General features: G+C 39.0%; 1 protein-coding gene across 2 annotated transcripts in view; it reads left to right on the forward strand.

The window, feature by feature from the left end:
* The first annotated feature begins 14,246 nt into the window (after nucleotides 1–14,246).
* The window catches only part of LOC122975243 (NACHT, LRR and PYD domains-containing protein 14-like), a 37,585-nt gene continuing 27,307 nt past the window's right edge, over nucleotides 14,247–24,524 (forward strand). Inside the window, exons 1-2 of one of the 2 annotated variants that reach the window (XM_044343584.1) lie at nucleotides 14,247–14,701; nucleotides 15,588–15,876. In XM_044343584.1, coding sequence (XP_044199519.1) covers nucleotides 15,597–15,876 — 280 coding nt within the window. In that variant the 5' untranslated portion in view covers nucleotides 14,247–14,701; nucleotides 15,588–15,596. Of the gene's footprint in view, nucleotides 14,702–15,584; nucleotides 15,877–24,524 lie in introns of both variants that reach the window. The other variant, XM_044343583.1, reaches the window with a different exon arrangement.

The following is a 24,524-nucleotide window of genomic DNA, read 5'->3' on the forward strand; positions in this document are numbered from 1 at the left end:
CCATGTGTTTACTTAACACATTAATAGTTAATAAAACCGTTACAGAGAAAATACATTTTAATATGTTTCACAGAAAATGTCTGTTGTAGTGGACATAAACAAATATAAACAGATGAGTCAACATTAAAATGAGATTTGATTTCTACATTGCAGACGGGTGAAAAAATATTAATGACTTCTAATTAGTTTTGCACTATTTTTTACAATAATTTGTATTGTTTACATGTTAAACAAAAGGGAAATATGATATATTTTGACATATATGTCACATATCAACATGATAACAAATGATTTGAACATTATAGAGCTGGTGTGTCAAAATGAACTCAAGTGGAGAAATTATCTCACTTTGCAAATGAGGTGAAACATGTTCCCGACACACAGTGTGAACTTCTACAGAAATATTTACCAGAAGATTATTTCCACTAGTTGGTGATGTTGGGGATTTATACTGTCTGTATGATTCAAGTGCAAAGGAGGTTTCAATCCTGTTTTTAACTTTACATTGAGATCACACACTTTGCCTTTAACATATATTCTATTATTTACATAATTCATAATTTGTGGTTTAAGTTGGGATTAATGTGTTGTAGAAAAAATGTTTTAATTAATGATATGATGCACTTTTTAAAAAATAAATCTTTAAAGATAAAAAATAAAATAAAAAATAGGAGAAGCAAACAAAACTGGATCTAAGATATGCGATGCAGACATCACAGGTAAATATTAAGTAAAAAACAAATGATGCTACAAATGATTGAGGGTTGAACGTATATGAGAGACAGTTTTTATGGCATAGCAAGTCTCTGCAGTATAGTTCAGAGTATCCAGATACTAAAAGTGGCATTAAAACATACAAGTTTGGTGTTTGGATTGAGAATTTTCTGATATGAATGTGGCACTTTCCAAAAATCCAAAGCAGGTTAATGCTGTATAAATATCAGTCTTTAAATGGTAATTCCCTACTCCAAACAGCACAGATTTATTTACTGATACTTCTTTGAAGAGGGTCCAAAATATTTCACTGTAAGCAGAGCCGGCTGTGACCAGTTTGGTGCCCTCGGCAAGAGTTTAGCTGGTGCCCCTTGTATCACAACCACTTCCACCACCAAAGTTCATACACTCACACAGACACTGCACAGCTTTGTGTCTCAGAGATTTTCTTTATTCTAGAAACAAACAAAAAGAAAAAACAAAAAAAGAAACGGGATCCTCATTTAATTCATCTGCTGCTGATCCACGTCCAGCTCATCATTAATGAGTCATTAGTTATGATTGTTATAAACTGACAGGAAGTGATGACAAAAATGTGAAATGAATTTAAATTGATATTTATTTCACATTGCACCAGGTAAATAATTCCAGCCCTTATGATCATTAATGGTTTTTATTGATATCTTTAATACTGTGACAGTGAAACATGTATTAAATTGCATTTTTGTGATATTAAAAATGTCTTAAAAAGTCTTAAATTTAATCTGATGAACCTGCAGAAACCCTGTAAAGTCCAGGAAGCTGTTTAATCCTATTTTGTGGAGTTTCAATCAGCACCATAATAAGTATTATATTTTGTGGATGTATGTGCATATTTGTATGTTTGTGTATCTGTGTAGTTTAATTTTGTCTCACCCATTTATTTGTCAGACTTCATATGTTGTGGTCTGTGTTTTCTGTGCAGTTTTGTTGGATAACTGTGGATAAAATATAAAAATAAAAGAAGAAAGTGAAAGTTATAGATTTATCAGAAAAAAGGTACTTTAAGTTCATATTCTGCAGAAAATTGTCCCCTGCATTAGTTATTATAATATATAGTATGCAGCGTTTTCCCGCCTGAAATAAAGAACGTCTCTGCTATCGTCTATAAAAACTATAAAAAACAATTTTATCTTTTTAATCTGATATTAACCAGATCAAGATTCAGATAAAACAGGCAGTGGAGCTTCATCACACAGCAAAGGCCACATATTTAATGAGTGAGGTGATTGTTTCCATATAGGACGAGATACAAGTCAAAGTGTCTTTAAAGGCCGAACAACCAAGTTTCTCAGTTATGATTGATGTGATTCTACATGAACACAATTCTCTGCCAAAGTTTAGATTATTTTACACGAGAGATTTCTGTACTTCTGTTTTTCACTCATACAGTCCTTAGAGTTTAAAATATCAAACTCTTAATAATTTACACCTAAATTATATGTTTGTTAACTCTGATTGTTGCTTATGCAGTCAGATTTGCTCTTTATTCCAACAAATCATCGTATAATGTGCATCCAGCCTCAGTCTGTAGATTTATCTGTTAACTTTGTGCATGTTCCACTCTCGCCTCTCAGAAAAGAATCATAATGCAAATAAATTTGTCTTTGCTTTTATGGGAAATAAAGGCCCCTAACAAGAATGATTAGGTGACAGAGGCAGGAAGTACAACATGTACTAAACATTTCTTCATGTGTGGTAAACACCTGCGAAAATTCTTGTGAGAGAGTTTCAGTCTGCAAAAGGGAAGTCAGATCTTTCTCTGAACATCAGCATTAGTCGTGTGGTTTTCACAGTGTGCTGTAGTTGACTTTTAACTATCAAGGATGAGATGTAGGCATGAAAATTAGATGAACTTTCTAAGCCTTTTATTTTATAATTGTAGTAATAACTAAGTTGAAGAAGGTTTAGCTTGCTGAAGCAGAAGGAAGCACATCTCCCACCATAGATGTGAATTATGTTTTGTTTTCTACTTATATATCTTTTCGGAGGTGGTCTGATGCTTCGTTTCTGTGCTCACGTAGAGTCCCTGAAAGAGGAAGTAAACAAGAGGGACATGGGTGTTCCTGTACAAAACTGAAAGATGACAGGAAGTGGCGGTTTGTGAAATATGCACGTAGCTTTTTAAGGGGGGAGGAATTCAACATGAAGCAGAAAGAACAAGCTGATTTTTCAAAGGTATTAAAACCTTTAAAAACAACAGAAAATACTGGAGCTGTTGTTTTCTGTCTGATAAAGTTGCAGATGATTTGAGTTGCATTTACTGTGAAGGTCTTGAACAGTTGCACTGGTGAGAAGGCCTGAGATGAAATAATCATTAAATCTATATCTGTATAATTCACATTTTTATATGAACAAAGGATTAGATGAGGACTGTACATGTGATGTGGAAGGTTGCACGTGGTGATGAACCCACAGTAAATTATTACCAGACTCTGCAGTTCCCCTCTGCTCCAATCAGCCTTTTACAGTGTTTTAACTAATTTTTTTGGTTTTACACATTTAGGGACTTGCTGGTGAATAAAGTGGAACAGCTAAAGAGATTCATATTTGTTCACATGGACAGAGACACCACTCCACACTGAAGCTAATGTTGCTCAGTGGCTGCTATGTAAAACAAGACTAGATCAAATTAGATTAATATGTTTATTAATATGCATTTTCATTGTTAAATAAACCAATAACTAAGTAAATAAAAGTCAGCAAGTTAATTCATTAATAATTTTAATATTACACTGTACACCTACAAAAATGACTGAACTTCTGTTAAATGTAAAACTTCCAGAAATTGATGAGAAACGAGAAGGTTTCCCATGTGTCTACTTAACACATTAATAGTTAATAAAACCGTTACAGAGAAAATACATTTTAATATGTTTCACAGAAAATGTCTGTTGTAGTGGACATAAACAAATATAAACAGATGAGTCAACATTAAAATGAGATTTGATTTCTACATTGCAGACGGGTGAAAAAATATTAATGACTTCTAATTAGTTTTGCACTATTTTTTACAATAATTTATATTGTTTACATGTTAAACAAAAGGGAAATATGATATATTTTGACATATATTTCACATATCAACATGATAACAAATGATCTGAACATTATAGAGCTGGTGTGTCAAAATGAACTCAAGTGGAGAAATTATCTCACTTTGCAAATGAGGTGAAACATGTTCCCAACACACAGTGTGAACTTCTACAGAAATATTGACCAGAAGATTATTTCCACTAGTTGGTGACGTTGGGGATTTATACTGTATGTATGATTCAAGTGCAAAGGAGGTTTCAATCCTGTTTTTAACTTTACATTGAGATCACACACTTTGCCTTTAACATATATTTTATTATTACATAATTCATTATTTGTGGTTTAAGTTGGGATTAATGTGTTGTAGAAAAAATGTTTTAATTAATGATATGATGCACTTTTTAAAAAATAAATCTTTAAAGATAAAAAATAAAATAAAAAATAGGAGAAGCAAACAAAACTGGATCTAAGATATGCGATGCAGACATCACAGGTAAATATTAAGTAAAAAACAAATGATGCTACAAATGATTGAGGGTTGAACGTATATGAGAGACAGTTTTTATGGCATAGCAAGTCTCTGCAGTATAGTTCAGAGTATCCAGATACTAAAAGTGGCATTAAAACATACAAGTTTGGTGTTTGGATTGAGAATTTTCTGATATGAATGTGGCACTTTCCAAAAATCAAAAGCAGGTTAATGCTGTATAAATATCAGTCTTTAAATGGTAATTCCCTACTCCAAACAGCACAGATTTATTTATTTATACTTCTTTGAAGAGGGTCCAAAATATTTTACTGTATGCAGAGCCGGCTGTGACCAGTTTGGTGCCCAAGGCAAGAGTTTAGCTGGTGCCCCTTGTATCACAACCACTTCCACCACCAATGTTCATACACTCACACAGACACTGCACAGCTTTGTGTCTCAGAGATTTTCTTGATTTTAGAAACAAACAAAAAGAAAAAACAAAAAACAGAAACGGGATCCTCATTTAATTCATCTGCTGCTGATCCACATCCAGCTCATCATTAATGAGTCATTAGTTATGATTGTTATAAACTGACAGGAAGTGATGACAAAAATGTGAAATTAATTTAAATTGACAGTTATTTCACATTGCACCAGGTAAATAATTCCAGCCCTTATGATCATTAATAGTTTTTATTGATATCTTTAATACTGTGACAGTGAAACATGTATTAAATTGCATTTTTGTGATATTAAAAATGTCTTTAAAAGTCTTAAATTTAATCTGGTGAACCTGCAGAAACCCTGTAAAGTCCAGGAAGCTGTTTAATCCTATTTTGTGGAGTTTCAATCAGCACCATAATAAGTATTATTTGTTGTGGATGTATGTGCATATTTGTATGTATGTGTATCTGTGTAGTTTAATTTTGTCTCACCCATTTATTTGTCAGACTTCGTATGTTGTGGTCTGTGTTTTCTGTGCAGTTTTGTTGGATAACTGTGGATAAAATATAAAAATAAAAGAAGAAAGTGAAAGTTCTAGATTTATCAGAAAAAAGGTACTTTAAGTTCATATTCTGCAGAAAATTGTCCCCTGCATTAGTTATTATAATATATAGTATGCAGCGTTTTCCCGCCTGAAATAAAGAACGTCTCTGCTATCGTCTATAAAAACTATAAAAAACTGTTACAATTTTATCTTTTTAATCTGATATTAACCAGATCAAGATTCAGATAAAACAGGCAGTGGAGCTTCATCACACAGCAAAGGCCACATATTTAATGAGTGAGCTGATTGTTTCCATATAGGACGAGATACAAATCAAAGTGTCTTTAAAGGCCCAACAACCAAGTTTCTCAGTTATGATTGATGTGATTCTACATGAACACAATTCTCTGCCAAAGTTTAGATTATTTTACACGAGAGATTTCTGTACTTCTATTTTTCACTCATACAGTCCTTAGAGTTTAAAATATCAAACTCTTAATAATTTACACCTAAATTATATGTTTGTTAACTCTGATTGTTGCTTATGCAGTCAGATTTGCTCTTTATTCCAACAAATCATCGTATAATGTGCATCCAGCCTCAGTCTGTAGATTTATCTGTTAACTTTGTGCATGTTCCACTCTCGCCTCTCAGAAAAGAATCATAATGCAAATAAAGTTTGCCTTTGCTTTTATGGGAAATAAAAGCCCCTAACAAGAATGATAAGGTGACAGAGGCAGGAAGTACAACATGTACTAAACATTTCTTCATGTGTGGTAAAGACCGGCGAAAATTCTTGTGAGAGAGTTTCAGTCTGCAAAAGGGAAGTCAGATCTTTCTCTGAACATCAGCATCAGTCGTGTGGTTTTCACAGTGTGCTGTAGTTGACTTTAACTATCAAGGATGAGATGTAGGCATGAAAATTAGATGAATTTTCTAACCCTTTTATTTTATAATTGTAGTAATAACTAAGTTGAAGAAGGTTTAGCTTGCTGAAGCAGAAGGAAGCACATCTCCCACCATACATGTGAATTATGTTTTGTTTTCTACTTATATATCTTTTTGGAGGTGGTCTGATGCTTCGTTCCTGTGCTCATGTAGAGTCCCTGAAAGAGGAAGTAAGCAAGAGGGACATGGGCGTTCCTGTACAAAACTGAAAGATGACAGGAAGTGGCGGTTTGTGAAATATGCACGTAGCTTTTTAAGGGGGGAGGAATTCAACATGAAGCAGAAAGAACAAGCTGAGGTCAAAACAGCATCTTCCTCTACGTGACTAAAGAGCAGAAACTTCATCTGGGAACTCAAAGACAACCTTTAGTTGAAGTGTAAGATGGAATAATTTAACTGTATCGTTCATCTTTCTACATCTGAAGAACTCTGAATCCTGAATCTGAACTCTGAATCCTGCTTGGTGAGTTTTATTAAATACATATTAAAAAACACATTTATCTGTGCTCAAGTATAAAATCCCTCAATATTGGTGGTCTTTAAATTGTATATGTAATTCTCTTTGTTTCATTCTGGTGAGGTTGAATTTAGGAAGATGACTTTTTCCAGTGTTGTTTGACCAATCCTTGCTGTTCACCCCATACAAGTTGTTTATATCTGTGGCAATAAAATGTCAAAAGAAAATGGTAAATAAATGAGTATGTTCCTCTGGTACCAAGGATACTTAGACCATAATTAAATGTTGTAAGTTACAACTTATTTTTAAAGAAGGAGCAAGATGCATTTTTGTAACGGCAGGAAAAAGGTATTAAAACCTTTAAAAACAACAGAAAATACTGGAGCTTTTGTTTTCTGTCTGATAAAGTTGCAGATGATTTGAGTTGCATTTACTGTGAAGGTCTTGAACAGTTGCACTGGTGAGAAGGCCTGAGATGAAATAATCATTAAATCTATATCTGTATAATTCACATTTTTATATGAACAAAGGATTAGATGAGGACTGTACATGTGATGTGGAAGGTTGCACGTAGTGATGAACCCACAGTAAATTATTACCAGACTCTGCAGTTCCCCTCTGCTCCAATCAGCCTTTTACAGTGTTTTAACTATTTTTTTGGTTTTACACATTTAGAGACTTGCTGGTGAATAAAGTGGAACAGCTAAAGAGATTCATATTTGTTCACATGGACAGAGACACCACTCCACACTGAAGCTAATGTTGCTCAGTGGCTGCTATGTAAAACAAGACTAGATCAAAACCTGGTATAAGACTGAACTTTGTATGATTAATGTGTTACAGGGATAGTCGGTGTCTAAATGTGAATTCCACAATATTAAATGTTCATCTGCAATTTTCTGTAGTGGTCCCAGTAATACTTATTGTTAAAGTGACTGAAGTAGGATCACATAACATGGTTAAGCTACGTCTGTTAACTCATCCTGTTCTTTTATCTGTTTCATTCTGCATTGAGTGTTTTGTCAGAGTGATGGTTATTTGGGTTGCTTTAAGTGTACACTAGGGGTGTGCCCGAATACAAATACGTTATTCAGCAAAGCACAAATAGTGGATTTTTTACAATAATTTGTTTCATAAAAATAAAAAAAATCAAATACCAGCGTGCAGGTCGGTTACATCGCTACCTCAGTCTCTCTCCTCTGCTCCGCTGTTACATCTATCAGGAGGTTTCAACGAGGGGAGTCACATTCACCTGCATCTACAAGTGTTTATGAAGCAAGGGCACACAGCATAACATGGCTAACATTAGCTACATAGGCTAGCGTATTTAGTTTTTTCGTCTAGGACAATACAGTAAAATCACTATATATGGCTCTCAAGCTATATGCTGTGTATTTACATAAACACAGAGTCTTCCTCGTGAGTTGGCGCCTCTGCCAAACGTGCATTTAGAGGGGATCTGTGCGCGGCCATGACCGGAAGTAATCCTTGAATGTAGGTGTGACGATAGGTGAGACAAGCGGCCCCTGTGAGCCAATCAGATGCCCGCGGTCAATTGGTGCAGATAATAATAAAACCGCTTTGAAGACAAAAACGGAAAAAGCACATGAATTTCTGCTTTTTTAATCCACACGAAAAACAGAAAATAAATGAAATAATGAATAGTATAATTGTTTATCCCGTTATCAAAAACATTTAACAGAGCTTTGGCCGGAGGGTACATGGACCCCGCGGACCTCTGAAGAAAGGAGGAATGGAGCCGCGTGCACGTGCAAGTGCATTAATTGGTCTTTACAGTGACAGCACATTATGTCACTGAGGGAAGGATAAGACAGAAAGTACTCAACAAAAACTGAATCGAATCGCGTTGCATTGTGGGTAATGTAGGCACCAAGTTTTGACAGGAAAAAAGAACATGTGGAATAAAATATATGTGATTCTGCTGATTTGATTTCAATACTGTTTTTTAAACGATCCATTGTGAATGTTATAGGAAAACAATGCTGAATGGCTTTAGTGCTCTTTTAGTTATGCATTCATGACGCCAGCTATATTACAGATTCTGTGATTCTTATTCAGATTCTGTGTGATTAAATGTGACCCCGACTACGCACTGCTTTTTGTAAGACGTCAAAAGCCAAAAAGGTTGGAAACCACTGGTTTCATCTTTAACAATGTGTTGTATTTTAAAAGCTTGTTATATTATCCATTGTGTCAAATCTTCATCTGAAATGTAACTAAAGCTGTCAAATAAATGTAGTGGAGTAGAAAGTACAATATTTCCCTCTGAAATGTAGTGGAGTGGAAGTATAAAGTAGCATCACATGGAAATACTAAATCAAAGTACAAGTACCTCAAAACTATATTTAAATATAGTACTCTGTAGTCAGTTCCTCTCCAGCACTGATCAGCAGTGGGTTACCAGCAGGGTTTTAAGGTCTGATCAGGGTTGGTTGGTTGCTCTTTGCTCCAGACTCCAAACTAAAGCAGTCTGAGTCTTTGACTGCACTTTGAAACTGTCTCCCATTGGATTTAAGATCTGTGGACGCCTTTAAAAAGCAGCTCAAGACCTGTTCAGACTTACCTTTGAGTAGTAGTGTTCTATTTATCTGATTCTATTTTATTTACTATTCTTATATTGTGTCTCTATTTTCTTCATCTTTTATTGTGAAGCACTTTGTGACGTCTGACCTAAAAAGTCGCTTTATAATAAACTTTACTTACTTGCTTAAATGATTAAATGTCGGCCCTGAATCCAGTTAAGACAACTAAGTCAAACATCCTAATATTCATACGTACATTTAATATGTAATATTATATTCACCAGAGTGACTTTAAATGATGACACACACACACACTCACACACACACACACACTCACACACACACACACACACACACACACACACACACACTCACACACACACACACTCACACGCACACACACACACACACACACACTCACACACACACACACACACACACACACACACACACACACACACACACACACTCACACGCACACACACACACACACACACTCACACACACACACACACACACACACACACAAACACACACACACACACACACATAACCACATACAGGTGACTTCCAGTAAAGGAGGAGCAAACAGGTAGAGAGTAAAGGTGAAAGTATTCAGTCAGACTCCATTTTAAAGTCAACAGAGCAGAAGGAGGAAAACAGTCTGAGGCAGGGTGAGTGTTAATATTAGAGCTGCATATAATGATTACTGTTATTATTGATCAATCTGATGATTACTTTTCAGATTAATTGTTTAATTGATTAGACTGTGTCAGAAATCAGTGTTGACGTCTTCAAACGTTGTTTCCTTTGTTCTTTTCCTGGTTTCTGCGTCCTCACAGAGATGTAACGTGACACACTGGTTTGGTTTAAAATAGAGAGAAGTCACAGTTAAGAACGACTCAGATGTTTATTTGAAGTCTGTTTGTTGGATTTAAACCAGAGTCAAAGTTTATCTTTGTGATGCTGGAAAACACACATGGTTGTAGTTAAAGTCATGTAAACTAATAAGAAGCTGTAAAAGTAGTGAAAGATTTTCCTTTTTGTTTGCTGTCTAGTCATCGATTTCATTTCATTTCATTTCAAACTTTATTTAAGATTCTCGGAAAACCTTTGAGGGTGACCTTCATTTACAATGATGCCGAGATTACACATGGAAAAACAAACAAACAAACAAACAAACAGAAAAAAACAAGGAAACATACATAGTCAACAAAATCAGTTAAAACAATTACAGACAGGCAGTGAACAGTTATTCATTATATCCTGAAGTGTCCAAGAGGTGTGAGAGTATTCAGTTTTAGGTCACATTGTAAGAGTTTCCATGAGTTTGCTGCACCAACACTAAAAGCTTCTTTCCAAGTTCAGTCCTGACACGAAGGACCTGAACAGCCAGACAGTCACTGGAGCAGGTTAGAAGTGGACCAGAGTTCCAGTATAACAGAGATGTGATGTATGATGGTAATTTTCCAGTCAGGGTTTTATAGATATACAGATACCAGTGACTATTGCGTCTCAGTCAGAGAAGGCCAGCTGTCCTTATCATAGAGGACACAGTGGTGAGTGTTGAAGGCGTCACCGGTAATAAATCTCCTGGCTGAGTAGTAAACTGAGTCTAAAGGCCAAAGTGTGGAGGCAGCAGCATTTCTGTAAATTACTTCCCTATAATCTGACTGATAAGATAGTTGATTCAACAGTCCTCTTTCTACAGATCGGAGGGAAGGTGGATTTATTTCTGTATAGAAAGTCATTTTTGTGTTTTAATTAGTCAACAAGGTTCTTGATATGGTGATTGAATGTGAATCAGTCGTCGAGCCAGATGCCCTTTAGATGTTTGAACCATTGACAGTAGAGATATGCAGATTGCTGTAGTCTGAGTTTTTAGATCTTGAAAAAAACATACATTTTGTTTTATTTGCATTAAGTATCAGTTTGAGATTAATGAAGGAATGTTGCAGTTTCTCAGATGGCTAATTGAACAGAACCAGCGATACAGTATAAAATAGTATCGTCCGTGTACCGATGGGTTTGGCAGCCACGTATGGAAGACACAATTTCATTTATATAAATGGTGATAACATATTTTTTGGGCACAATGTGACGCTGTTTCCACTAGTGTTTACTGCTCAGACTCTATAGACGACTGTCTCAAGATGCAGAATCGGCCTCCTTTACTCTTTCATATTTCCACTGTGGGTTGTTTGGACACATTGTCCATGTATGTTAAAATGAATTGTATATTGATCATTTACACAATGTAGATACATATGTAACAGTATATACAGTCAATACTTTAAAGATGATCAAAATATGAAAGTGAAATATAACAGATGTGATGGATATAATAAAATAAAAGTCCAGGTGAGCACTCTGTTAAAATCATAATTATATAAATATATATTATCTTTATGACCGTTATTAAACCATGTCCTCTTCTAAACATACAAACCACTTTATTCTTACAATATGTGACAGAACTTCTTCCTTAAGTGTGATGTCTGGTTCAGATGAAATAGGACAGTATGTTAACGACTTCACATGGATGCACTGAAACCCCATTAAGCCACTTATTTATATTTGAAGCATTATTCCGTTATTTCTGTGCAGTTGCTTTATTTTGTTATCTTGTTGATAAAATCACTAAAGTGCCAGTGGAGTGAAATTGCTTCAGATATATGATATACGAAGAACAAACATACAGACAGACAGAGATTCCTTGTTTTATACAGAGAGATGGTTTCTGTCCCCAATTAACTGATCCTAAATCTGAAACACACACACACACACACACACACACACACACACACACACACGTGACTTCCGGTAAAAAAGAAGGCGGGAGGAACAAACAGGGAGGAACACTGAAAGTGAAAGTATTCAGTCTGTTCTTCAGACTCCATTTTAAAGTCAACAGAGCAGAAGGAGGAAAACAGTCTGAGGCAGGGTGAGTGTTAATATTAGAGCTGTAAATAATGATTACTGTCATTATTGATCAATCTGATGATTATTTTTCTGATTCATTGTTTAGTTGATTAAACTGTGTCAGAAAAATATGAAATTACAGCGTTGACGTCTTCAAACGTTGTTTCCTTTTTTCTTTTCCTGGTTTCTGCGTCCTCTCAGTGATGTAACGCTGGTTCGTTTAAAATAGAGAGAAGTCAGTAAAGAAGGACTCATGTCGGCCTCACACCAAACCACTTTTCAAAAGATGTCACTGTCGCAGACAAATTTCCAATGTCGGAATAAAATCATGAGAGTTTTGCCAGAGTTGTGGCGCGCTCTCGTCATTTCCACCGTTTGGTGTAAGGTGGTCAAAAAACTCAGTCCGAGCGTCTCAACTCAGTCTTTATCTCGTCTTGACGTTCCGATCAAATCAAACATGTTTAATATTATCCTGAGTCTTTAGTTTTGGCTCATGCAAATAGTGAAGGTGCGCTCTGTCCAGTGCGGATTTACACATCGAGTTTTTTTTCTACTATGTGACCCCAGGGGCTCTCCGTAGTCCAGCACCAAACGTGAAGCAGCAAAGTGACTATAACGACCGAAATAAATCCTCAAATACCGTCACACACGATGGACGGTGAATTAACAATGTTACGAGTCGGTGTTTAATTCTGCGTGTATCTGATCCACCGTCCAGCACGTATTTTAGTGAGAAATGTAATTCTTGAAACTGTTCGCCTCTCATTCCCACCGTCTTCTCCCACTAAAATAGTGCAGCTAACCAACGGAGGCTGGTGGCGAGTTGAGGCGACAAAATCCAAAATGTAAAATTTGTTCACAAATATAGTTTATCTTTATGGATTAAATTAATGCCGAGTTGACAAGAAGACTGTCGACATATGACGCCTTTTATCTTGTGTTTCTAGAATTATGTGTTTTTGCGGACACGTAAGGAATTGTTAATATGTCATATTTATTAGAGGAAGTTTGGCGTAATACTTTCCCCGGAGAGCGCAGGGAGTTTCAGTTTAATTCACTGCTACTATGGACATCTTTAACATTTTGTCACCACTACAGAAACAGCAGGTAGCTGTGAAAGTATGATAAGGTTGTCTGACGCTGACTGCTGTTAGTTATTGGTTTGACAGTCTAATATGTGTTTGTGTTGATTACTGACGGTGGCTGATTGTACTCAGTTTCTATCGGCAGTATGCAGTAAATGGTCGCCCTTTGTGTGTGTGTTTAAACTACTTTCCTAACATGATGTGTTTGATGGTTTTATTAATGACTCCTGATGAAACTTTAAAGCTCAGCATTCTCGTTGACCTTTAGCTTCCTTTTTTATAAGTCAAATGAACATTTATTCACCCAGTTTGTTGGATTTAAACCAGAGTCAAAGTTTATCTTTGTGATGCTGGAAAACACACATGGTTGTAGTTAAAGTGATGCAAACTAATAAGAAGCTACTATCTAGTTAGTGACGGCGGTGCTTCTGTGGACATTGTGTCTCCTTATTTACTAAAGGACTTTGTGAAGGTAAAATGTGTCATAACGTGTTCCTGTTCAAAGACACAAAATATTGGAGGAAGTAATGTAAATGTATACAAACAGCCTGCTGCAGCTGATTTATCACTGCAGACTGACCACTGCAGCAGAGGAAACTGAGTCTGACATTTAACGTTTGGGAAAAGTCAAATGTGTAAAACTGTTGTATGACACTGACACAGAGGGAGAGAGATTATAGCAGAAACAGTGAGAGAGAGAAACACAAATGAAAAGATGCATTATGAAGATATTTAGCAGAGCTCTCTGTTCAGCACCACAACACAAGACTAAAGAGCAGCAGTCTGTTATTTTTCACAAGTGGACTTTTCTGTTCTGCTCAGTTGCCTCCTGCTTATTTTTCCTGACTTTTAATGTCTCATAGAAGCTTAAAGGAGCCAAAACACATTGTGTGAATCCTTGTGGTCTAACAAATGTGTTGAATCCATTTCCCTCCTCATGAAACATTTGCAAAGTCGATTTTTGAAGCTGGTATTTTAAATCCTGCATTGTTTACATCCATGTTTACTAGTTTGCACTCTTCTTCTTCTTCTTCTCTGCCTTTGCTGCCACATTGTTGTGTCTGTCTAATTACTTTTGAACCCTTGTAATAATAATATATATTATTTTATTTCAAACTGAATGTGTTGAAGCTCAGAGCCTGAAGAACAAAAAACTGTGTAACTGTCCAAATACTGACAGTCTGGACTGTTTATGGAGGGAAAGAGCTGCATCAACTTGTGAGCTGTCGGTTGGCCGCCACTAATGTCATATGTCATAAAGAATGTGTTCATGTCCACAGAGAGAGGAAGAGGAAGAGGAAGAGGAGGGGTGTTTCTGTGGAGGAGCGGCTGTCCTGCTGTTCTTTGTGTCAGGACGTCCTGAAGGATCCAGTCTCTACCAGCTGTGGACACTGGTTCTGTAGACAGTGCATCAGCTCATACTGGGACCAGTCTGCTCCATCAGGAGACTCCTCCTGTCCCCAGTGTGGAAAAAGATCCAGAACAAGACCTGGACTGCAGGTACCAGTTAGCCAGTTAGGTAGCTAGCTTCTCCCAAAGTTTTGTTTGTTGATTTTAGTTTTCTGGTTTTTCAGATTGACTTGAAAATTGACCAAATTGTTCCCAGATTCTTTACATTGAATTAAATATAAAACTTGTTACTAAACTTGATCTAAAAGCAATTAAATGATTTGCTGAAGCAGGAACTCTCCAGCTGTTATAGGAAAGCAGTGCTGAATCAGTGGAGTGCTCTTTTAGTTATGCATTCACGACGCCACCTATATTACTGATTCTATGTCTGAAGGATTCATAGTGCTGGCATTGGATGGTTAGAAAATAGTTATTCTATGTTGGGCCAACTGTGAGCAAGGGCACATATATTGTAAAAAATATAGATAATTTTAAATAATTGTATAATGGAAGATCATTCCAAGAAAGGCAGTAAGAAGGTTCATCCTTCAACAATGTCTTGTTCAGAGATTATGTGACGTAAAAATAGAAAAGTTTATCCTTAAATGTGCTGTAATACCAGCAGAGGGCAGCACTTCGTAAAAACATGATACTGCTCACCGACAGTGCAACAATAAAAATGAGAAATACTCATCTGATATGAAATACAGACATCAAAAGCTTCACACTTGGAACGTGGCTTCAGTTTGTTGTTTGCTTCCTCACAGAGGATGTAAATGTATTCAGCTAGAATTCAGGTGATAATGTGGATTGTCATGAGTTTTGCAGTGATGAAAGACTGAAACTATGAAAATAACCAAAGTTGTGACGTGTTTGTTCAAGCAGTAGATGATTTACATTTAACATGCACATGTACAGAAGTCATACTGGTAAAGTGTCATGAGATGAGAACTGAATACATGTCCTTCCTGTTTAAAATGTCTCTTATTTTCAGCAGGGGGGCATAATGGAGAAACTTAAAGAGGACCTCTGGAAAACTCTGCAGGAATTAAAAGAAGATGAGTTTAAGAATTTCAAGTGGTTCCTGAAGGAGGATGACATCCTGGAGGGCTTTAAAGGCATCCCAGTGGCTCAGCTGGAGAAAGCAGGAAGGGAGGAAACAGTGGATCTAATGGTACACAAACATCAGGATCATGGAGCTCTGCAGCTGACCAAGAAGGTTTTAGAAAAGATCAGCAGGAAGGATCTGGTGCAGCGTTTACAAAACTCCCCCTCAGGACCAAAAGGTAAGTTAGGAGAAGGAATCTGAAAAGCAGTGTCACATACATTTCATACATTATTACATGAGTTATGAGTTATTATACAACACGTAGTTTCAACCAAGCAATCTGATTGGTCAACTTGACATTTAGAACGAGCTCGAATCAGCATGACAGCACACGTAGCCGCGCTCAAATGAAAAAAGCCTCATCAGTAAAAATATCACTCCACCGTTCATTAGAACTACAGTCTGTGACGTCACGCTAACAACAACAGTCACTTGCGGGTAGATGACTGGTGGTTGATTGAGTTGTGGAGATCTGTGAACGTGGCAAACTGTTTTTTTTCTGTTGTCATTTTCAGTCGTAACTGTAACGTTTGAAGATATGTAGTTAAACATGGTGGTCCGACCTATCTGACGCTTCTGCTGGCTTTATTTTATGTACTGTGTTGCTTTGTTAGCGTCTTTGGTTTGTTTTGTTTTGTGGGGGAACTGCAGAGCTTTGAGTTGTCTTTCTTTCATGTTTGTGAAACTGGATTGAACTGAACTGATTAGGAGTTGTGGGAAAACAAAACGGACCCTTTACTGAGTGGACTGAACTCTGAGACTGTGAGACGAGTTCCACATGCACTGCAGAGTGAATGTTTACTGATGAGGCTTCTTTCATTTGAGCGCCGCTATGTGTGCTGTCATGCTGATTCAAGCTCGTTCTGAATGTCTAGTTGATCAATCAGATGATCGATCGATCAGAACTACCTGTTGATTTATTTAGGCCTCTCTCTCTCTCTCTCTCTCTCACTCACTCACTCACTCACTCACTCACACACACACACACACACACACACACACACACACACTCACTCACTCATTCACACACACTCTCTCTCTCACTCACTCACACACACACACTCTCTCTCTCACTCACTCACACACACACACTCTCTCTCTCACACACACACACACACACACTCTCTCTCTCTCTCACTCATTGTAGTGACTTGATTTCGACAAAAACAAAACCTAAGCCACAGTGAGGGGCTGTTACCAAGACATGTAATTGACGCGTTGTCATGCGACGGCTCCATGTACTAAATCAAACATCCTCGGACTTGCGCTTCAGATGTGTTTATTTATCAACGTGCACCAATAAAGCATTTGCTATGCATACACTTATATTTATAACTTGCATGAAAACAACAAAAGGCTTAAAGATAAGCCTCTAAACGGCGGTCAAAAAACTGTGTGCTTCTCCCGGTAAGCAGCACACCTGAGGAGTAATTGCCTCTTCCGCTACATATACATTTCCGTATGCTGCTGTTCAGTACGCCACCTACTGTGGCAACCAGGGAGTAACCTTAACACAGTTTTAGATACAAATGGCTCTAACACGCCGGCCCCTAATTGAATGGCCACAGACATTACAATTACCTTCACGTGTAAACAAATAGAGCCATAACTTGAGTGACATGCATATAAAAGTGAACCCAAACAACAACAAACAAAAAAAAAAATTCAAACATTTGTAAACATAACCCTTTTTTTTGCGGAGGTCACTATACCTCATCCCTAATTGCTTTGTTGCTTCCTGCAACAAACAAAGCTTACTGACAGGTCTTTCCAAGACGTTTGTCTTCGTCTGGAGATGCACAGAGCGTACTAACCCTTTTTTGTCTGGGAAAGTTTCCAAAATTCTGCCCAGAAGCCAAGAACCACGGGGAGCAGCAGAATCCATTACAACAACAATGTCTCCAGGAATGAAGTTTCTCCTTTTCTGATTCCATTTCTGGCGTTCTTGCAGCAGAGGGAGGTATTCCTGTACCCATCTTTTCCAAAATAGATCTGCAATGTACTGAACTTGTTGCCACCTCCTTTTCACATATACATCATCCTTGTTAAAAAGTCCAGGTGACATGACTGGTTTCCCTTCCATCAGAAGAATGTGGTTAGGAGTGAGAGGCTCGAGGTCATTAGGATCGTCTGAGAGCTTGGTGAGGGGACGACCATTCAATATAGACTCGACCTCACACAGGACTGTATGAAGACCATCATCATCCAGAGTTTGCAAGTGCAGCACAGAAGTGAGAACTTTCCTCACCATCCGGATAGCACGTTCCCAGACACCACCATGGTGTGATGCTGAAGGTGGGTTAAAGTTCCACTGGATGCCATCTTGCAACAGAACTCCCTGTATCCGGTTGTGATTTAATGATGATAGCGCTTCCCTCAGCTCTTTCTCTGCTCCCACAAAATTGGTTCCATTGTCTGAACGCATACTGGACACTTGTCCTCTTCGACTGATGAACCTTCGAATAGCATTAATACATGCATCGGTGTCCAGGGATGGAGCTACTTCCAGATGAATGGCTCTGCTTGCAAGACAGGTAAAGATGACACCATAACGTTTACTTCGACCTCTCTTTACTTCCAAAGCCCGAAGTAATCTACTCCGACATTTGTAAAGGGAGGGAGATCATGAAGAAGCCTTTCCTTCGGTAGGTCTGCCATTTTTTGCTCGCCTACTCTTCCCTTATGTCGCCTGCAGAAGCCGCATTGTGATATGATTTTCCTCACAGCTGCATTGGAATTTGTTATCCAAAACTTGTTGCACAGCTTTGACAGAGTGTGATTTCTTCCACCATGACCCACCTGTTGGTGAATATGCCTCAATATGAGCATGGAGATGTATTGATCTTTTGACAGAATGAGTGGATGCTTAGTCTCTTCTGGCAAAGCAGCATTACTCAATCGTCCTCCTACTCTCAAAAATCCATCCTGCAAACGTGGATCAAGCTTGTACACAGAACTGTCTCTAGACACAGATTTTCCAGCTAATAGGGCAGCGATTTCTTCCTTGAACTTCTTTTGTTGACTGTAGCGAATGACGGCCATTTCAGCATCTAAGAGATCCTCAGCTGACAACATCTGGCTTTCAATGGCTCTTTTGGCCCTCTCCATCTCCAGCGACACATTGAGAGATGATCCACCTGCCTCCTTTCTGTGGAGCTCAAGAGCATGTAAGTCCTTTCTCTTTTGTTTCAACTGCAGCAGAATTCTCCATTTGAGAAACCATGCCACCGCCACTTTGAGTCTCCTCCAATCCGAAAAGTATGATAAGAGCTGATCTGTAGCAGTCGGAGAGCCCTGAGTAATGATGGTGTTTACTGTAGCTTCTCTTTTGACCTCCAAATCATCATCTGCAATTGTGACCTCTGTGATGTCTGCAGGCCAATTCTTTTCTGGGTCAAGGAGAAACTTCAGGCCCTCAATCCAGCTACCCCCATTCAGCAGATCTCCAACCTTCATACCTCTGGAGGCATAGTCTGCAGGGTTGTCTTTGGTATTAATATACCTCAACTGAGAGACTTGAGTTGCATCTCTAATACTTGTTACTCTATTTGATACAAATATGTAGAAACGCTTATCCTCATTTTTTATGTACTTAAGCACTGCAGTGCTGTCCGTCCAGAAAGTTGACTGATGCAGTGGCAGCTCCAACTCCGCTCTCAACATCTGATCTACCCGCACAGCCAGAACAGCAGCCGCAAGCTCCAGACGGGGAATGGTTATTGGTTTTAGAGGGGTAACTCTTGCCTTACCCAACAGGAAAGAAACATGGACCATCTTACAGTTTTCAATCCTGAGGTAAGTAACAGTACCGAATCCATCCTGACTAGCATCAGAGAAGTTGTGCAACTGTGCCTTAATGGGCTGTCCAAAGTCTTTGGGCTTAATGCATCTTTCAACTTTGAATGCTGCCAACCTTTTCAGGTCTTCCAGCCACCTTCTCCACTGATGGCCGATGTCTGCAGGTATGTTGTCGTCCCATCCACAACGTCTCCGACAGAGCTCTTGCAGCTTGACTTTGGCTGGGAGGGTTACTGGGCAAGAAAACCCAGATGATCATAAACCGAGCTGATTATGGACAACATTCCTCGCCTGCTCTGTGGTTGTTCTTTCATCGCCATTTTGAATTTGAATGTGTCTGACTCCACACACCATTGCAGCCCAAGAGCTCGTTCGACTGGAAGCTCATCTCTATCCAGATTCAGTTCCTTCAAGTCTTTCACTCTATGCTCCTCTTCAATGGTTTGCAGTACTGCCCTGCTCTTACTGATCCACTTTGTCAAAGTGAAGCCTCCCTTTTGGCAGATTTCAGTGAGAGCTTGAACCATGGCAACTGCCTCCTCGTCTGAGCGCGAGCTCTTCAAACAGTCATCAACATAAAAGTTTCTTTTGACTGTTTCCACAACCTCTAGTGAGAAGTTAGCCTGATTGTCCTCTGCAGTTCTCCTGAGTGCATAACTGGCACAACTTGGGGAAGAGACAGCCCTGAACAAATGAACTGCCATTCGAAATTCTTCAATCTCTTGGTTCACATTGCCTCTTGTTGTCCTCTTCAGCCACCCTAACTTGGTAAAACATAGATTTAATGTCTCCCATAAATGCCACTGGCTCCTGTCTGAATCTGGTTAGAACACCCAACAATGAACTAGTGAGGTTTGGGCCTTGTAGCAGCTGGCTGTTGAGTGAAGTTCCCTTAAACTCAGCTGAATAGTCAAACACAACACGCAATGTACCCTATTTGGGATGGCGTAACACCATGATGGGGTATATACCAGAGCTTTCCATTTTCACCTTCCAGCTGATGTTGAGGCACTTTCTCTGCATAGCCGTTTTTAATTACATCAGTGAAGAAGCTGGTATATTCCTTGTGGAATAGTTCATCTTTCCTGAACTTCCCCTTTAAACCCAGCAGCCTTTGCTTAACCATAGAAAGGTTATTAGGAAGCGAAAGCTGGTCCTTTCTGAAGGGCATTTTCAAGCTGTAATGTCCATCCTGCAGCTGTGTTGACTCATCCATCATCTTTAAGAATCTAATATCTTCTCTCAACACTCCTTGTTCCTCTGAACTTCGCTCATTGAAGTCATGACTGTATTGGTTGCTCAGCATTTCCTCCAGCTTACAGACAGAAATCCTATTGACAGCAGCCACCGAGAATCCTGTTTTAGGCCTGCTGCTCTCTCCATCTCGAAGGGGACCATTAACTACCCAGCCAAGTATAGTTCGTATTGCATATGGTCCATTCTCTCTGCTGTTGATGACCTCCCATGGTTCAAATACCTTATTGGCGTTAGTGCCAATCAACAGGTCAACATTAGTATCAATGCATGGGATCTGCACTTCTGAGACATATGGCCATTTCTGCTATTCTCCCTGTGTGATAATGTTACTGGTGGTCACAGGCATTTTATTTTGTGTGAATACTTCTGAGAGACTGTAGAAGCTGTTACTGCCAAGACCAGCTACCTCCAAACCATTCAGGGTGCTAGTGGAAACAACCCTTTCCTGTCCCATAGTGCGCAAAAGGAAACTGGTTTTCCTACCAGTATTGTTCAGCCTTTGCATAAGATGTTCTGAGCAGAAAGTAGCCGTTCTCCCAGGATCCAGGAACACATATGTTTGTATTATCTTGCTTCCCCTGATGGATTTAACCTGAACTGGCAAGATAGACAAAATGCTATCCTCCTTTCCGGCCCCTGTATGTCCACAAGTTTCTGATGCAGGTGGTTTAACATGTGCTGTGCCCTTAGTGTGTTCATTTCCTGTGATGGCTTTTATCTTTCCAGAGATATGAAGCACTGTAGGATGGTTCTGACCACAATCTTTGCAAGTTAAGCACCTGTCGCAATCCTTGCTCCTGTGTCCACTACCTAGGCAGCCAAAACACATCCCCTTTTCCTTCAAAAAGTCAATTTTGTCCCAATGCTTCTTCCCTTTCAGTTTTGGACACTCTTCCAGTCTGTGAAACTGAGAGGAGCAAACACATGCTTCTTGAATGATTCCCTTTAAGTCCAGCCTTGGTGGGACTGAGCTCGGAGTTCCACATCCCTTGGCTGCATCACTTACAGTAACTGTGGCGAAGCTGTTACCTCTGACCTTGCTGAACTTTGAATGTGGTTTGTTAACACTCTTTACTGCAGGCAAACCACTTATCGTGTCTTGGATGTCCCCAAAAAGTGGATCAGAAATGATCTTAACTTGGCGTTCGATAAATGAGACCATGTCTTTAAAGCAAGCTCTGCGATTGTACCTCTCGAGTATTTCATGTGCCTGTATCCTCCATTGTTCTCTGTACTTAAATGGCAACTTTATCATGATTGCTGTCATGTTAGTTAGCATGTCCAGCTCCTGCACATATTGAAGTTCCTCCATTACATTGCAACAACTTTGCAGAAATAGAGAAAAAGTTTGCAGTGCTCCCACATCTTCTGCCTTCACTGCAGGCCAAGCCAAAGCCTTCTCCATGTAGGCTGCACCAATCCTATATTGGCTTCCAAAGTGTTCTTGGAGAAGCTCTTTTGCCAGCTGATAACTTCTGGCAGGAATCATGTGCTGACAACTCCTCACCAATTCTCTGGGCTGCCCTCTTGTAAATTGCTCCAAAAAATAAAGGCAGTCAGCTTTGCTAGCCTTTGATTCCACACTATGTTCAAAAGCTCTTATGAAGGTTTTATACTGAAGAGGATCACCGTCGAATGCTGGAATGTCTCGAGAAGGCAAGGACATTAAGCGCTGTTGTTGAACCAGAGCTGCTGTGATTTCATTTTTTCGGTGCATTATGGTGCACAGGTCTCCTTGTACTGGTACAGAATATAAATGCTGTTGCTCCACTGATGCAGGCTGCACATTGTTGACTGGCAGAGAGAGGTTTTGTTGTGTATCTCCAAACTGCATTGTTCCAGATGTTTGTTTCCTTTTTCCACTTTGTCTCATATTTTGATCCAAAGACCTGATGTGTTTTTCCCTCAGAGGGTGCGTTCAGTGCACTTGAATCCTTTTGGGCTACTGAGAAGCTGCTTTGTGGCATTGCACTCCACGTGTATGGTTTAAATGAGTTTGCTGCAGGATTGAGTCCTTTGGAATTTAGGTTTTGTTCTTCCTTCCTTTGCAAGTAAGAATTCATTCCATCAGTAGGTCCTTGTGAGTTACTGGAACATTCTGAGGCAGCTTGAAAAACTGCTGGCCTTGCAGTGGATGCAGCTATTTCAGCATCAATCTCAAGCTGCTCCCTTTTTCTTCTCAGCTGCTCTTCCTGGGCCTCTAGAGCATGCCTTTCCTTTAAAGCGCCAGCTCTAGCGAGAAGTGCAGCCCTTTCTGCTTCTGCCTTAATGCAAGATGAAGCTGTGGTTTTGCCACTTTTATTACTGGTTTTACCACTTTTGTTACTTCTTTTACCACTACATGTGCTTTTTCGGTGAGAATGTCTACTGGCAACATTTGATATGCTGTCATCAGGGTGAACATCATCACCATCCTCACCACAATGATCATTTACCAACCATTTTTCAACCTCAGAAATTAAACCATTTCCAACAAGCATTTTTGCAGCAAACCAAGTGTTTTGTTTGTCACTTTCTTCAGTGGACATTAAAGGCAACAGAGCCACATGAGCATCTTTGGCTTCCCCACACAAAAGCACAATTTTTTCCAGTGTATGTTTTATCTCTTTTGCATTACCACTCTGCATAAGCTCTTGAGTTACATTTCTTAGGTTTTTAGCCTTACTTAATTTGTCTTTTCTTACATTTTGTAACCTTTCCACCTTTGCAACAAGAGCTTTGTGTGTTAATGTAATAGACCGTTTACTTTTTACAGATTCTGGCTCATTAACATTTCCCTCTTTCACCGAGGCTGCAGCAGCCGCTTGCTCTGCAGCAGCCACGTCTGGTTTACCATCCATAATGTCCTTTAATTCACAACGCACATCCAAGATGAAAGCAACTTTCTCTCTCTCACTCATTCACACACACTCACTCTCTCACTCTCACTCATTCACTCACACACACACTCTCTCTCTCACTCATTCAGACACACACACTCTCTCTCTCACACTCATTCAGACACACACACTCTCTCTCTCACTCACACTCATTCACACACACACACACACTCTCTCTCTCTCACTCATTCACACACACACACTCTCTCTCTCACTCATTCACTCACACTCACACTCTCTCACACTCATTCAGACACACACACTCTCTCTCTCACTCACACTCATTCACACACACACACACACACACACTCTCTCTCACTCATTCATACACACACTCTCTCTCTCTCACTCATTCACACACACACACACTCTCTCACACTCATTCACACACACACTCTCTCTCTCTCACTCATTCACACACACTCTCTCTCTTACTCATTCACACACACACTCTCTCTCTCTCACATACACACTCTCTCTCTCTCACTTACACACACTCTCTCTCTCTCTATCTCTTTCACTCATTCACACTCTCTCTCTCTCTCTCTCACTCATTCACACACTCTCTCTCTCACTCGTTCACACACACACTCTGTCTCTCTCACTCATTCACACTCTCTCTCTCTCTCACTTACACTCACTCTCTCTCACTCTCACTCATTCACACTCTCTCTCTCTCTCACTCATTCACACACTCTCTCTCTCACTCATTCACACACACACTCTCTCTCTCACTCATTCACTCACACTCACACTCTCTCACACTCATTCAGACACACACACTCTCTCTCTCACTCACACTCATTCACACACACACACACACTCTCTCTCTCACTCATTCACACACACACACTCTCTCTCTCACTCATTCACACACACACACTCTCTCTCT

Source organism: Thunnus albacares, chromosome 23 (assembly GCF_914725855.1).
Source record: "Thunnus albacares chromosome 23, fThuAlb1.1, whole genome shotgun sequence".
Classification (NCBI taxonomy): Eukaryota; Metazoa; Chordata; class Actinopteri; order Scombriformes; family Scombridae; genus Thunnus; species Thunnus albacares.